Below are 17543 nucleotides of genomic sequence, written 5' to 3'. Positions count from 1 at the left end.
ATCCCAGGGTCCTGGGATGGAGTCCTGCATCGGGCTCTCTGCTCAGCGGGGAGCCTGCTTCCTCCTCTCTCTCTCTCTCTCTGCCTGCCTCTCTGCCTACTTGTCATCTGTCTGTCAAATAAATAAATAAAAATCTTTTAAAAAATAAATAAATAAAGTTAAAAGTAATGGTTTTTACACTTGTGATCTCTCTCTGTCAAATAAATAAAATCTTTAAAAAAAAAAAAAAGAAAAGAAAATATTTTAGCCCAAAAATGACTTAACATATTTTTCCTTTGTTCGACATCAGAGGTTGCAGTAACTGGCAACAACCTGTTCCAACAATGTGAAACTATCCAAAAAGTCTTCTTCTTCAAGTCCAAATTTTGTGTACTGATGAATGTAGGCTCTGGTGAAAGAAACAGAAAATGTAAAATTAAAAAAAAAAAATCAGTCAAATGAATAACTCTTAAAATCAAACAATAAGTAGAACTTTCCTAGTTCATGAATACTTGAAGATGGCAGAACCTCTTAAATGTCTTAGATTAGCTTCAATGTTTATTCCAAAGATTAGCAAACTAAAAGTTTATGTCAAGCTCCCTGTCTCTTTAGTGTCTAAGAGTGTGACAATAAGAAGCAATAGGAGAGGGACGCCTGGGTGGCTCAGTTGGTTGGACGACTGCCTCCGGCTCAGGGCGTGATCCTGGAGTCCCGGGATCGAGTCCCACATCAGGCTCCCAGCTCCATGGGGAGTCTGCTTTGCTCTCTGACCTTCTCCTCGCTCATGCTCTCTCTCACTGTCTCTCTCTCTCAAATAAATAAATAAAATCTTTAAAAAAAAAAAAAAAAAAAAAAGAAGCAATAGGAGAAAGAAGCATGTTCAGGTTTGGTTATCGAGCCCAGTACATACTCATCACCCTACAGAGATGACTGGGTTCAGTATCAACTCTAAAAAGTGCCTGAGAATTTTCACCTAAACCTTGAAATTTCAGAAATACATTAATCCAGTTCTAGGAATGAAGTGAAGTCTCCCAAGTATTTTTCAGACATTTAATTTGTAGTTATGCCAGGTGGTTCTATGAATACCCTGTACCCCCCAAATGAGAAATCATGTTAAAAAGAATGTCGAGCAAAGGCAGACCTGGATTAAACTGAGGTAATAAGGGCTGTGGCCATTTAATGGGAGTGGGAAGAGAACAATACCAGGAAAGGACAGAGTTCACAGTCCTGGGTGTGGGGGCTTATGGAATGGCCACATGCAGGATGGGGGGCCCTTGGGAATCCTGGCTAATCATAGTAGAGGCCTTGCCCATTAATATGGAAATTTTGCTTTGACACGAGGTAATTGTGGCGAGGTCAGGAAATCTGATAACACATTTCTTAGTACCAAGCAGACATTTCTTAGCAGACAGAGTTGAACTTGTAAGATTTCTTGTTGAAGAAGATCAGGGATCTCTTCCATTCTTCCAAGGGTCTTATTTTGGAAAACTATGTTATTGTCCAGCCTCATAATGAAATTTCTACTTTCATTTCATTTAGAAATGAAGAAATGACTCCTCTAGTCAATAACAGCACTGTAGTAGGTGATTTTACATGGGTATCACATTTAATCCTCACTGCATCTCCTCAGTGTAGACCCACTATGCAGATAAGAAAATGACACCTGAACTAACATGACCCAGTTTCACACCTACAGAGTGGTGATTGTGCTTACTCCAGGCTGTAGGTTGAATGTTTATGTTCCCCCAAAATTCATACATTGAAATCCTAACCCCCAAGGTGATGGTATTAGGCGGTGAGGCCTTTGGTGGGTGATTGGATCACAAGGGTAGAGCCCTCATGAATGGGATTAGTGCCTTTTAAAAGGGGCCCATTAAAGTTTCTTTGCCCTTGGGACGCCTGGGTGGCTCAGTGGGTTAAGCCGCTGCCTTCGGCTCAGGTCATGATCTCAAGGTCCTGGGATCGAGTCCCGCATCGGGCTCTCTGCTCAGCAGGGAGCCTGCTTCCTCCTCCTTCTCTCTCTGCCTGCCTCTCTGCCTACTTGTAATCTCTCTCTGTCAAATAAATAAATAAAATCTTAAAAAAAAAAAAGTTTCTTTGCCCCTTTGGCTATTTGAAGACACAAGGAAAAGAAACCACCTATGAACCCGGAAGTAGGTCTTCATCAGACATCAAATCTGCCAGCACCTTCACCTTGGACTTCCTAATCTCTAGACCTCCTGAGAAATTCTATTGTTTATAAGATACCCAGTCTGGGCTATTTTTGTTACAGCAAACCAAACAGACTAAAACATTCCAAATCCTGCTTTGTGTTTTAAGGTATTATCTGCCTAAGGTAGAAAGGTTTGTAGATTTATTTTTTACTTACTTTGAAGCAAACATATTCCAGGCTTTGCCCACAATTGTATCAAGTGGTTTTAGTAAGAACTGGCTATTGCTGACCAATGCTGCAGACTTCTCATATTTTCTAAAGGCTCGCTGGGTTTTCCACACATTGAAAGCATTAATAGGTTTTAACCAAGAAGTATAGAGAGCTGGATCTTTAAATCCGCCTAGAGTAAAACAACACAAGCCATTGTTTACATCATAAATCATTAATTTTAGAAACAAATTAATAAACTTTATTTTTTAATTCATTTCATCATTAGTCTCCTGTTGTTTTGCCTTCTAATACTAGCTTTAGCCTGGGTGGCTCAGCTGGTTAAGCATCTGCCTTCATGTCAGGTCATGATCCCAGAGTCCTGGGATGAGTCCTGCATCTGTCTCCCTGCTCAGTGGGCAGTCTGCGTCTCCCTCTGCCCCTCTCCCTGCTCGTGTACACTCTTTATCTTTCACAAAAATAAATAAATAAAAATATATTTAAAACTAGCTTTATGTTGCTTTTGGATAAATGATCCATATTCATTGTAAAAAAAAAATAATTCATATCATTCAGGAAAGTAAATGTGAGATAGGAATCCATCAAAAATCCTAGAGGAGAATACAGGTAACACTCTCTTTGACCTTGGCCATAGCAACTTCTTACTAGATATGTCTCTGGAGGCAAGGGACACAAAAGTAAGAATTAACTGTTGGGACTTTATCAAGACAAAAAGTCTGCACAATGAAGGAAATAGTCAACCAAACTAAAAGGCAACCTTCAGAATGGGAGAAGATATTTGTGAATAACATATCTGATAAAGGGTTAATATCCAAAATCTATAAGGAACCAATCAAACTCAACACCCAAAAATAAATAATCCAGTTAAGAAATGGGCAGAAGACAGAAATAGACATTTTTCCAAAGAAGACACCCAGATGGTCAACAGACAAGTGAAAAGATGCCCAACATCACTCATCATCAGGGAAATACGAATCAAAACTACAATGAGATACTGCTTCACACCAGTCAGAATGGCTAAAATTAACAACATGGGAAACAACAGGTGTTGGTAAGGATGTGGAGAAAGGGGAACCCTCTTAACACTGTTGGTGGGAATGCAAACTGGGGCAGCCACTCAGGAAAACAGCATGGAGGTTCCTCAAAAGGTTAAAAATAGAACTACCCTCTGACCCAATAATTGCACTACTAGGTATTTACCCAAAGAATACAAAAATACTGATTCAAAGGGACACATATACCCCAATGTTTACAGCAGCATTATCAACAATAGCCAAATTATGGAAAGAGCCCAAATGTCCACTGACTGTGAATGGATAAAGAAACTGTGGTATACAGAGGTGCCGGGGTGGTTCCGTCAGTTTAGTGTCTGACTCTTGATATCCACTTGGGTCATGATCTTGAGGTCGTGGGATTGAGCCCTGCATCGGGTTCCCTGCTCAGTGGGGAGTGTACTTAAAGATTTCTTTCCCTTTCCCTGTACCCCTCTCCCAGCTTGCGTTCTCACTCTCTCAGTCTCTGAAATAAAGTCTTTAAAAAAAAAGGAAGTTGTGGCATACATATACAATGGAATATTACTTTGCCATAAAACAAAATGAAATCTTGCCATTTCCAACAACGTGGATGGAGCTAGAGTGTATTATGCTACATGAAATAAGTCAATGAGAGAAAGACAAATACCACACTCATGTGTGGAAACAAAATGGACAAACATGGCAGGAGGGAGAGAGAGGCAAACCATAAAACAGACCCTTTACAGAGAACAAACTCTTTACAGAGAACAAACTGACAGTTGCTGGAGGGGAGGTAGGCGGGGAATGGGTTAAATGGATGATGGGTATTAAGGAGGGCACCTGTGATGAGCACTGGGTGTTGTGTGTCACTGATGAATCACTAAATCCTACACCTGAAACTAGTATTACTGTATATGTTAACTAACTGGAATTTATATAAAAACTTAAACAAAAAAAAAAGAAAATTTAAAAGTCAACTGAACATCTGAAATGTCACCACCCAAATAAGACCATGAACATTTTGCTGACCTTGAGTCTGTAATTTTGCAAAAATGCTGTTCTGTAATCTATTTTCATTCACCAATATTTTGTGAACCTCCTTTCCATGTCAACAAATATCACTCATAAAGTTTTATTATATGAATATACCATAATTTATTTAACACATTTCCTACTGTTGAGCATTGAGGTTGTTTCTGCATTTTTGTGTGATAGATATTGTAGTAAATACCTTTGTCAGAACACCTTTCTGTATGTCATGTGCTGTGGATACATTTTTGGAAGTTTTTACTTTATATATCCTCTTATTCTCTCAATTTAAAATCTGAAATGAAGACTATGAAGAAAATATTCTGAGGTAGGAGAAAGTATACCATTTGACAGACTTGAAACGATTCCTTCTAATTACCACTTTCTTATCTAAGGTGTATTATAGGAACTAGATTACTTGTTTTTTTTTTAATATTACAGCTAGAAGCAGGCAACCTGATACTGCTAAAATCATCAAATAAGGAGTACCTGTGTGGCTCAGTTAGCTGGGTGTCCAGTAACATAAAACCATCAAATAAAGATAAGACGAACCTGGAGATTTTCCATAAAAACACAAAGCTAAAAGAGTACTTCTCTGAACTTCCTGAAAGTTTTATATCAAAATGCTTGTCACAGAGACCACTGGTTATGCTACATGACCTGTTCTCTCCTTCTTCTTTAGAAAGAGAACCCCCAAATTTTAACTGTATTCATGGTCGCCCTTGTAGCTAGGTGTAGCACAAGTCAGCCCCAATCAAAGCTGTATAAACACCAGTGTGTGCAACTCTAGGAGGAGGCTGGTGGCATGCTCATTCCTATGTGGTTTGATGCCTGAAGCTCAAACAGATGTCTGGGACTACAAAAGGAAGTCATAAGGTGAGGACAAAAAGAACAGCAAGGCTCAAAAGAAAGAATTAAACCTGGGGCGCCTGGGTGGCTCGGTGGGTTAAGCCGCTGCCTTCGGCTCAGGTCATGATCTCAGGGTCCTGGGATCGAGTCCCGCATCGGGCTCTCTGCTGGGCAGGGAGCCTGCTTCCCTCTCTCTCTCTGCCTGCCTCTCCATCTACTTGTGATTTCTCTCTGTCAAATAAATAAATAAAATCTTTAAAAAAAAAAAAAAAAAAAAGAATTAAACCTGTATCTTGTTGGGTTCGAGTCCCACCAGAGTCGCCAAAAAAAAAAAAAAAAAAACCTGTATCTTGTTTCAATCGCTTCTATTTTTGGTGTCCAATCATATAGTAACTGATAGAAACACATAATTATGATTTTCCTTTCTTTAAAAATAAATTCAGGGGCGCCTGGGTGGCTCAGTGGGTTAAGTCTCTACCTTCGGCTCAGGTCATGGTCTCAGGGTCCTGGGATCAAGCCCCACATCAGGCTCTCTGCTCAGCGGGGAGTCTTCTTCCCTCCTCTCTCTGCCTGCCTCTCTGCCTACTTGTGATCTTTCCCTCTCTGTCAAATAAATAAATAAAATCTTAAAAAAAAATAAAATAAAATAGAAATAAATTCAGGGACTTCCCTTTTTAAATATATTTTATTTATTTATTTGAAAGAGAGAGCGAGTAAGAGGGAGCATAAGCAGGGTGAAGGGCAGAGGTAGAAGGAGATTCCCTCTGAGAGGGAGCCCAACATGGGACTCAATCCCCAGACTCCAGGATCACCACCTGAGCCAAAGGCAGATGCTCAACCAACTGAGCCACCCAGGCACCTGGGACTTCCTTTTTTTAAAAAAATGTGTTACTGGGGCGCCTGGGTGGCTCAGTGGGTTAAGCCGCTGCCTTCGGCTCAGGTCATGATCTCGGGGTCCTGGGATCGAGTCCCGCATCGGGCTCTCTGCTCGGCAGGGAGCCTGCTTCCCTCTCTCTCTCTCTCTCTGCCTGCCTCTCCATCTACTTGTGATTTCTCTCTGTCAAATAAATAAATAAAATCTTTTAAAAAAAAAATGTGTTACCATGTACATGTGCAGAATGTACATATTGATTTCACCTTAACTTCTTACCCAGATCTGCACTGTGTACATCTTTCCCACGAAGGATGACCAAGTTGGCAATGGAAGTGTTAAACTGAAGCTCCCTGTTGAGAGATGCTTTACCCAGAGTAGGAAGTCTTGATAAAGGAGGCTGTACGTGCCAATCAATACCTACCAAAAGAAAAAAAGTACAAGATTTTATAAATAGTTCAGAATAAGAAGAGAAAAGCATATTACAGTATGTATATTTTACATAAATTTTAATAGTTGCTTTTTTTCTACTAAATGTTTAAAAATTCGTATCTGGTTGACCCAAAATGATTCAAACTATTCAATCCCGAGAAAGGCAGGAAGTATTTCTTTATAGAGTACTAAAGGATGGGGGTAGGTACATACAATGGATTTCTCTTCACCAGTAAAAAGAAACTATTAATACACATAACAAATAGCAGGGATACATCTCAAAAGCATTATGGTAAGTGAAACAAGCTTGACTCAAAAAATTATGCACTGTATGATTCCATTTACAGAACATTCTGGAAAAGGCACAACCATAATGAAATTCAGATCCATAGTTGCTAGGGGCTGGAGTCAGGGGCAGTAAGTGCCTCCAAAGTATGAACGAACCTTCTGAGATGATGTAAACACTATCTCAATTGTGGTGGAGGTTATATTTTATAGAGATTTGTCCAAATTCATAGAACCATACACTTAAAAAGGTGAACCTTACTCTATATAGAATACATACAAAAATGTTAAGGGATGTAGAAACATAAAACAAAAATAGGATTGAAAACTGACACCAGTCATGTAGAAATATTAAGAAAATACTCTTAGGGGTGCCTGGATGGCTCAGTGGGTTAAGGGGCTGCCTTCGGCTCAGGTCATGATCTCAGGGTCCTGGGATCAAGTCCCGCATCGGGCTCTCTGCTCAGCAGGGAGCCTGCTTCCCTCTCTCTCTCTCTCTGCCTGCCTCTCCGTCTACTTGTGATTTCTCTCTGTCAAATAAATAAATAAAATCTTTTTTTAAATAAATAAATAAATAAATAAATAAAAAGAAAATACTCTTAATGTATACAATGGAATATTACTCAGCCGTCAGAAAGGATGAGTATACTTAGCATTTACACTGACGTGCATGGAACTGGAGGGTATTATGCTGAGTGAAAAAAAAGAAGAGAAAGACAATTATCATATGGTTTCACTCATATGTGGAATATAAGGAATAGTACAGAGGACCATAAGGGAAGGGAGGGAAAACTGAATGGGAAGAAATCAGAGAGGGAGACAAACCAAGAGAGACTCTTAACTGTGGGAAACAAACTGAGGGTTGCTGGAGGGGAGGTGGGTAAGAAGATGGGGTGACTGGGTGAAGGGCTTTAAGGAGGGCACATGATGTGATAAGCACTGGGTGTTATAAGCAACTGATGAACTGTTGAACACTACATCTGAACATGATGTACTATTTGTTGGCTAACTGAATTTAAATTAAAAAAAAGAAAATACTATTAAAGTATACATAGGATAGGGATAAATTTCAGCACTCAGCCACAAACTGATTTTCAATGAAAATAAAAACACAAGAAACTAAAAACTTTGGCATGCTGAACTCAATAATAACACAAATGAGCCAATTTAAAAATCAGAAAGAGGGACGCCTGGGTGGCTCAGTGGGTTAGCTTAACCCGCTGCTTTCAGCTCAGGTCATGATCCCAGGATCCTGGGATCGAGTCCCGCATTGGGCTCCTTGCTTAGCAGGGAGCCTGCTTCTCTCTCTGCCTCTGCCTGCCACTCTGCCTGCTTGTGTGCTAGCTCGCGCACTCTCTCTCTCTCTCTTTCTCTCTCTGAGAGAAATAATTAATAATAATAATTAAATAATAATAATTAAATTATTTAAATAAATAAATAAACTCTTTAAAAAATAAATAAATAAAAATCAGAAAGATGTTTGAATAGAAATTTCATGGAAGAAGATAAACAAACCTAACAAGCACTTTAACAGATCTCAACATCACAGTCATTAGGAAAATTCAAAATGAAACCACAAGGAGACACTACTTCACACCTATTAGAATGGCTATAATCAAAACGACTAACAATGTCAGGTGTTGGCAAGGATGTGGAAAACTGAAACCCTCTTCAACTGTTTGTGGGAATGTAAAATGGTGCAGCCATTTTGGAGAGTACAGCAATTTTACAAAACATTAAACACATACTTATCCTTTGACCGAGCAATGCCACTTACAAGTATATAACCAAGAGACTGAAAACATATGTCCACACAAAGACTTTATACAAATGCACACACCAGCATTATTCATGACAGACACAAAGTGAAAACAAGCTAAACGTTCATCAACTGTTGGACATCTAAAGAAAATGTGGTATATTCAGTAATGGAATACCGTTCAGCAATACTGAAGTTGATACAAAATTGAACTACTGATATATACTACAACGTCGATGAACCTCAAAGACATGAAGTGAAAAAGGTCAGACACAGGGGCACCTGGATGGTTCAGTGGGTTAAAGCCTCTGTCTTCGGCTCAGGTCGTGATCTTAGGGTCCTGGGTTCGAGCCCCACATCAAGCTCTCTGCTCAGCAGGGAGCCTGCTTTCCCCCTCACCTCTCTGCCTGCCTCTCTGCCTACCTGTGATCTCTCTCTCTGTCACACAAATAAACAAAATCGTTAAAAAAAAAAAGAAAAGAAAAAAGAAAAAGGTCAGACACAAAAGACTGTATATTGTCTAATTCCATTTATATGGTTTATCCAAAATTGGCAAATCTATAGAGATAGAAAGCATAGCAGTGGTTGTTTGGGAGTAGGAATAAAAATGGGAATTGATTGCAGATGAACACAAGGATCTTTTTGAAGTGATCGACATGTTCTACAACTGTCTTGTGATAGGGGCACAAGGATAGCTCAGTCGGTTAAGCATCTGCTTTCAGCTCAGGTCGTGATCCTGGGGTCCTGGGATCGAGCCCCACCTCAGCCTCCCTGCTCAGTGGGAGTCTGCTTCCCCTACTCCCTCTCTCTCTCTGCTCCCCTGGCTTGTGCTCTCTGTATCTTTCTTTCTCAAATAAATAAAATCTTAAAATCTTAAAAAAATTAAAGCAAAAAAACTGGCTTGTGATAATGGTTACATAACTCTGCAAATTTACTAAAAAAATCACCAAATTATACTCTTATCATAGGTGAGACATATGGTATATAAATCACATCTCAGTAAAGGTATTTAAAAATTTATGACCTACTCTAAAAGCTGTATTTGTGTGTGTGTGTGTGTGTTTTAAGATTTCATCTATTTGGGCGCCTGGGTGGCTCAGTGGGTTAAGCCGCTGCCTTCGGCTCGGGTCATGATCTCAGGGTCCTGGCATCGAGTCCCGCATCGGGCTCTCTGCTCAGCGGGGAGCCTGCTTCCTCCTCTCTCTCTCTCTGCCTGCCTCTCTGCCTACTTGTGATCTCTCTCTGTCAAATAAATAAATAAAATATTTTAAAAAAAAGATTTCATCTATTTATTTGGCAGAGAGAGAGCACCAGCAAGGAGAGCAGCAGGCAGAGGGAGAAGCAGGCTCCCACTGAGCAGGGAGCCTGATGCAGGGCTCGATCCCAAGACCCTGAGATCATGACCTGAGCTGAAGGCAGACGCCTAACTGAGTCCCCCACACGTCCCTACATACATGAAGATTTTTAAAGCTATTTGTCTCAACCTGGTAAGTGACATAAATATATTTATTCATATATATTCATATATATGAAAATATTTATATGTTCAAAGCTGTATCTATAACTGTTAAAAAATGTTGACACTCAAGGTTCTGCATGGGAAAATGACTAAGCAAACTGGTTTATTGACCTAAGAGAGCTCAGAGCAGCATGTCTCATGCTATACCCTGAGGAACACTGTGTTCCTTGAGATGTTAACAGGTATTACTAGAAAAACAGGTACTGAGGCCAAAAAATTTGGTAAGAATTCCTTTAAGATATGAAGATGTGACCTTTCTATTTATCTCCAAACCTCCGGCACTGTGATCTAAAATCCATAAGGTATCACTAAGTACGTAATGTTGAGGAAATCCATCCACTTTCATAGTCTTGAAACCCAACTCATTGTTATTTGTGATAAAATATATGCTGCTCAAATATTCACTAATAGTAGTGATTTCCAGTTAAACCCAGGTGCCCCAAGACAGGGGTATTTTTAAAAGGCATAAACAAGAGAACAGGGAATGGAAGGGAAGATAATGGGAACAACATTTTGGAAGATGATAAGCAAATGAGCCAGCTGTGGCTGACTTAGCAACCAGGGACATTTCTGCCCCCAGAGAAGGTCCTGGCAGGAGGCCAGGCCCTTCTAAAAGGGGGAAACAAGAGGATTAGTTAAAAATCTTCATGCAAGGGGCACCTGGGTGGCTCAGTGGGTTAAAGCCTCTGCCTTCCGCTCAGGTCATGGTCCCAGGGTCCTGGGATCAAGCCCCGCGGCGGGCTCTCTGCTAGGCGGGGAGCCTGCTTCCTCCTCTCTCTCTCTCTGCCTGCCTCTCTGCATACTCATGATCTCTCTGTCAAATAAATAAATAAAATCTTTAAGAATAAATAAATAAATAAATAAAATCTTTAAAAAAAAGTCTTCATGCAAAGTGGAGAGGCCAGGACACTTCCTCACTCCTGGCAGCAGAGGGCGTGCCCCCCTCCCTTCATCCTAGAAGCCATCTGCTCAAGAAAGGCTAAAATAGTGAGGCTCCAGACCGGAGGCGACGGGGCGGTAACAGCGGCGAGTGGGTCCTTGTGGCCTAGAAAAATCCTGCAAAAATGTCTCTGTATCCATCTCTTGAAGACCTGAAAGTAGACAAAGTTATTCAGGCTCAAACTGCCTTTTCTGCAAACCCTGGCAACCCAGCAATTTTGTCTGAAGCTTCTGCTCCCATCTCTCAAGATGGAAATCTCTATCCTAAATTGTATCCGGAGCTCTCCCAGTACATGGGCCTGAGTTTAAATGAAGAAGAAATCCGTGCAAATATGGCCGTGGTCTCTGGAGCACCAGTTCAGGGGCAGTTGGTGGCAAGACCTTCTAGTATGAACTATATGGTGGCTCCTGTAACTGGTAATGATGTTGGAATTCATAGAGCAGAAATTAAGCAAGGGATTCGTGAAGTCATTTTGTGTAAGGATCAAGATGGAAAAATTGGGCTCAGGCTTAAATCAATAGATAATGGCATATTTGTTCAGCTGGTCCAGGCAAATTCTCCAGCCTCATTGGTTGGTCTGAGATTTGGGGACCAAGTACTCCAGATCAATGGGGAAAACTGTGCAGGCTGGAGCTCTGATAAAGCACACAAGGTACTCAAACAGGCTTTTGGAGAGAAGATTACTATGACTGTTCGTGACAGGCCCTTTGAAAGGACAGTTACCATGCATAAGGATAGTACTGGACATGTTGGCTTTATCTTTAAAAATGGAAAGATAACATCCATAGTGAAAGATAGTTCTGCAGCCAGAAATGGTCTTCTCACAGAACATAACATCTGTGAAGTCAATGGGCAGAATGTCATTGGGCTGAAGGATTCTCAAATTGCAGACATACTGTCAACATCTGAGACTGTAGTTGCTATTACAATCATGCCTGCTTTTATCTTTGAACATATTATTAAACGGATGGCACCAAGCATTATGAAAAGCCTGATGGATCATACCATTCCTGAAGTTTAAAAGTCTTGGCACAACGGAAACTTCACTGAACTCCAGTTTACTTCTTGGGCAACTTAACTTTATATTATGCACATGAAGCTTTCTAGGAGCCAGAGAGCATATGCTGCATGAAGACCTTTCTATCTTACATTATGGCTGGGAATCTTACTGTTCTGATTGGATATCTTGTTCACACTTCAAGATCATTGTAGCCTTATCCTGGTTTTACTGATGTGAAACTTTGGACAGATTTTTAACTGATTTTCATAGAGTAGTTTCTCTACTGGAAACCCGAAGCTTTTACAAGCCATTATGATTAGAATGACTGATACAGGCTTAGCTCTGTGTTAGAACCAGTCACCTTTATCTTACATATCAAGTAGTGCTGTTCATATTACTTTAGTTCTATGGTATAATTGCATTTTTAATGTGTAACCATAGTAAATGTAGAATGACTGCTTTTGATGTTTTTTAGTTCTGTGTGTGTGTGTGCGTGTAAAATACTAATTAAGTACAACTGGTTTCATTCCATGTAAGCATTATACAGTGTATGTAGGTTGCTAGAGATTGTGTTGATCATCATTTAATTAGAACTACCTTTACTTAATATGCTTCAACTGTCGCCTTAACTGTGTTAAGCGTCTAGAATAAAAGCCAAAATATAACTATTGCTGCCTTTCTAAAACCCAAAATGCAGTTCTGTGTTAAACTGAAATGTACACTAGCCCAGAACAATGTAATGGTACATACTGAGCTATAGCATAGCTGCTTAGTTGCATTTGAGATTTTCTAGTCAGTTGTGTAATGGAAATTTCTTTCTTCTAAAACTTAACCGGTATTACTTTCTGAGAAATGATTCACTATATATTAAATGTAAAAATTCTTATACCAAATAGGATAAAGTTTTGACTCCCTTTATTCATTTGTAGATTAAGTGGAATAATACTTAATTTTGTCTTTAACATTCTGTAACCTCACTACTTTGGGGTGGTCTTAGGATGTTTCCCAGGTAATCTGTTCCATTTCCTGACCCCTCCCTACAAAATGGAAGTGACACTTTATCCTGATTTTTTTTCTTTATGGTTTATGCCTATTTCATCTTAATTAAATATGTATAAATAAAGTGGACTTTTAGTCTGTTGCATCAAAAAAAAAAAAAAAAAAATAGTGAGGCTCCAGCCTCCACCGAACTACATGCTGGGCCCTGCCTTCCAGGCTTGGAAGATACAGCCGTGTACACAAAACAGAAATCTCTGCTCTTCTAAAGCTTACATCCTACAGAGATCAATGAAAGATCCACACTAAGGAATTCCAGAATGCTGGAGACAAAGAGGCAAGAGAGAATAAAACAGGATTAGAGAGATTAAAACAGGATTAGGAATCAGAGTGATGTGGGACCTCACTGCAACCACTGAAGCTGGAAGATAACAGAACAATGCCTTCAAAATTCTGAGCAAACATGACTCCCGACCCTCAGATCTTATACCTGAGCAAATCATCAATCAAATGTAAAGGCGGAATAATGACATTTATAGCTTTAATTTTTTTTTTTTTTTACCTTCCCTGTACTTTTTCTTAGGAAGCTCCTGGAGAGCGTGTCCTATCACTATGAGAGAATAAACAAAACAAAACAAAAGGCAGATGTGGAATCTAGGAAATCAGACAGAATATAGAATGAGGCAGAGATGTTGGTGCTGGCTGCTCATCAAGCCTGGAGAGTAGCCAGGGCAGCAACAAGAGGAGGAGATCTCCAAAAGGGACATTTCCAAAGAGATAAAGAAAGTAAGAGACTACCTGATGTGTTTGAACATGTTGAGAAGGGATTCATTTTTATGGGAAAAATTTAGGGATAGATGTGTGACAGGCACACAGAATACTGAGCAAATAAGTATAATTTTTGTAAAGTAATCTCTACACCCAATGTGAGGTTCGAACCTGAGTCGCAGGCTCTACTGACTGAGTCAGACAGGTAAGTGCCCCCAAATAAGTATAATTATTAACCAGAGGAAGAAAAAATTAACTGAAGAAAAAAATTACATGAAATAAATTTATTCTATGTATACAGTACATGGCTCAACTATAAAAAATATTTACCTATCAAAGGTAGTACAAACATTGAAAACAAATCTAATTCAGAAGTACGTTATAAGCATAAAGGGAAAAGGGAGGGAGGGAGGGGGAGGGGAAGAGAGGGAGAGAGAAAGGGTGTGTGTGTGTGTGTGTGTGTGTGTGTACAGAGGAAGTATAAGTAGATTCAATTCTCAATTTCACATTAGGAAAACAACTGACAATATCTAAACCTGGAAAATAAAATAAGTAACAGTATAGGCAAGATACTTAGAAATATGGAGGGGAATTCCAGGAAAAAACAGCTAAAAACATTGACAGTTTCATCAAGGCAGTGGGGATGTGTAGGACAAGGATCTGCTCTTTTCCTCATTATAAATTCATATTGGACAACTGGTTTTTTTAAAAAACTGAAATATAGTTTACATACAATGCAATGTAGATATAAGTATACACTTAGATGAGTTTTGACCATTTGATTTTTTTAAAAACTATGTTCATTTATCACTTCGATAAAAATAAAACAGGGGCAGCTGGCATGGGATTCCTGGTATCAGGTTAGGGAAATTGAGTCCCATGTTAGGTGTAGAGATTACTAAAAATAAATAAATAACCTTAAAAAAAATATATCATGCTCCTCGGAAATTTTTTTCATATTTGGTAAATGAAACTATGAAGTGATTAAGAAACCCTCCTGGGATGTCCTGGTGAGTTTCTGTAGGAGCCTCCCTGACCAGAAGAAGGCACCATTATTTCAACTGGCCAAGGAAGTTTATATTGAGAATTCCAGTTCAGGCACTTTCTCCAGCTTGTGGCCTGCATATTTTTAAAATATACTTTACCTTCTTCCATTTTTGAATTAGAAATGAGCATCTGTCTCAGATATTTGAGGAGGCCGGCCCAAGTAAAGGTGCTGTATGCCAGTGAGTTCTCAGACATTTGAGGAATGTTACGTATACCCAGCATCTTGAATTCAGGATGGGGAACCAAATTCTCCATTAAGTCTCCTGTAAAGAAAAAAAATCTGAACTAAACTTTTTTTTTTTTTTTTTTAAAGATTTATTTATTTGACAGAGAGAAATCACAAGTAGGCAGAGAGGCAGGCAGAGAGAGAGAGAGGAGGAAGCAGGCTCCCTGCCGAGCAGAGAGCCCGATGCGGGACTCGATCCCAGGACCCTGAGATCATGACCCGAGCCAAAGGCAGCGGCTCAACCCACTGAGCCACCCAGGCGCCCTGAACTAAACTTTTATTTTATTTATTTATTTTTTTAAAGATTTTATTTATTTATTTGATAGAGAGAAATCACAAGTAGATGGAGAGGCAGGCAGAGAGAGAGAGAGAGGGAAGCAGGCTCCCTGCTGAGCAGAGAGTCCGATGTGGGACTCGATCCCAGGACCCTGAGATCATGACCTGAGCCGAAGGCAGCGGCTTAACCCACTGAGCCACCCAGGCGCCCCTGAACTAAACTTTTAAATTCCATAATGTTTTCATTGGCCCATACACAACTGTGGCTTGATGGTTTGGAGGGCCAAACATGTTTTCTCCTCCAAGACCAGATTGCTTAAGTTTAAAAACATAAATAAAATTTCAGAGACAATGTCTATTTTAGATGACATATTTTGGCACATATTTTAGCATGAGTGAGAAAAGACACTTTGCCCAAAAGGAAACAAGAATTTAGAAGCTAAGAAACTGGAAACATGAATGAAAAATGTAGCTACACCTCAGGAAAATAAAGTAAGCATGAGAGCTACAATGCTTTTATCATCATTCTATAGTCACTATAATTTCCTTTGGAAATTTCCTTTGGAAATTTTCCTAGATCTCTTATTTATTTTGTCTACTTAAATGATAATCAGAACCTTTTAAATCAAACTCTACTAGGAAAAAAAGAGAAGATTAGGGATTCCTGAAGACAGGAATATGCCTGTCTTTAGAAACTTATATTTGTAATGACACAGGATTATGGAGAAAGGCTAATTTGTTTTGCATTCAGAGCTGTTTTATATGTTTGTAGAAAAAACTAGAGGAAAGAGAAAAATATATTACTACAAAAACATGAAATATAAATTTTATAGCAGTACAAACTCATATTCTACATCCTCAGGGAAAGAACAGATTTTGACGCCAGCATCTACAAAATGCTGCACAAATTGGTCTTATGCCTAATGGAGTTTTCTCTAAACCTAAGAGTCCTTGCAAAATACCTAGAGCTGAATTCTACTGCATAGCACAAATAAAGAAGTGGCAGCCAACAGACGTAGCCTGAGCACTAACACATAAATTATTAATTATCACAATCCCCTTTTCCCCCCAGCCTCTTTGTTCACCCACTCTCATTTTAACCAATCTGGGACCTTGCTGAGACCCTATTATGAACTGAATGTTTGTTCCCCCCCTCAAATTCCTACTGAAATCTTAACCCCTGAGGTGATGGTATGGTAAGGATGGAGCCCTTATAAATAGGATTAGTGCCCTTATAGAAGGGGTCCTCCTGAGCTCTCTAGCCCTTCCTGCCATGTGAGGACACAATGAGAAGATGGCCATCTGAGAACTAGGAATCAGGCCCTTATCAGACCCCACTATTGGTGTCTCGATCTTGGACTTCCCAGCCTCCAGAACCACAAGAAATAAATTTATGTTGTTTATAAGTCACCTAGTATACAGCACTTTTGATATAGCAACCTAAATGGGCTAAGACAAACTAATCCGTGGACTGCCTGACTTCTCAGTCTATTAGTCTCCCCCCTTCTTCGCTCCTCTCCTTAATCACCTACTTGCTCTTGTCTCTTCTTCAGATCTTTCTAGTGAAAATCCAATCTTGGATCAGCCTCACTCCTCACATTCTCTGTGCCTGTCAGAGCACAGCTAAAGCAAGTCACCCTGGGGTGCCTGGGTGGCTCAGTTGTTAAGTGTCTGCCTTCAGTTCAGGTCATGATCCCAGGGTCTTGGGATTGAGCCCTGTATCGGGCTCCCTGCTCAGTGGGAAGCCTGCTTCTCCTTCTCCCACTCCCTCTACTTGTGTTCCCTCTCCCGCTGTGTCTCTTTCTGTCAAATAAATAAATAAAATCTTAAAAAAAAAAAAAAAAAGCAAATCAGCCCATCTCACTGATGGGACCCCTCAGAATTTAGATGCCGAACACTGCTGCCCACTAATGCTGATGCTCTGTTGTAAAGGTGCCATCCCCTCAAACACCTGAGTGGAGCCACGTGGATATCCAAGGTCATCTCACGCAGAGACTCTGGAGCACAGCAGACATACCTGAGAAGGGGCATGGAGGCCAAAGCAGCTGGAAGAGAGTGAGTAGCAGGATATAAGATCGACAAAGCAGTGGAAAGCCAGACAGAGAAAAGCCTTACATGTGATTCCAGTGACTCTGGCTTTAACTCTGGGTGAGATGGGAAACCTCCTGAAGGTT

The 17543-nt window shown here is 39.9% G+C and overlaps 2 protein-coding genes across 3 annotated transcripts in view; one reads left to right on the top strand and one right to left on the bottom strand.

Annotated features, from left to right (window-relative positions):
* Positions 1-208: 208 nt before the first annotated feature.
* Positions 209-17543, bottom strand: part of TUBD1 (tubulin delta 1) — a 31461-nt gene continuing 14126 nt past the window's right edge. For both annotated transcript variants that reach the window (XM_044248543.1, XM_044248544.1), the window contains 4 exons: positions 14966-15130; positions 6401-6541; positions 2348-2531; positions 209-388 (listed from right to left, as the gene is read on the bottom strand). In XM_044248543.1, the coding sequence (XP_044104478.1) occupies positions 286-388; positions 2348-2531; positions 6401-6541; positions 14966-15130 (593 nt within the window). In that variant the 3' untranslated portion in view covers positions 209-285. The remainder of the gene's footprint in view (positions 389-2347; positions 2532-6400; positions 6542-14965; positions 15131-17543) is intronic.
* Positions 11106-12309, top strand: LOC122906510 (syntenin-1-like). Its single transcript, XM_044248545.1, has one exon. It carries the CDS (start codon positions 11181-11183, stop codon positions 12075-12077), a length of 897 nt encoding a protein of 298 aa, XP_044104480.1. The 5' UTR covers positions 11106-11180; the 3' UTR covers positions 12078-12309.

The sequence above is a fragment of the Neovison vison genome, chromosome 5, assembly GCF_020171115.1.
Source record: "Neovison vison isolate M4711 chromosome 5, ASM_NN_V1, whole genome shotgun sequence".
NCBI lineage: Eukaryota > Metazoa > Chordata > Mammalia > Carnivora > Mustelidae > Neogale > Neogale vison.
Note: the sequence above shows the minus strand (reverse complement) of the source record. Positions and strands in the feature narration are given on the sequence as shown.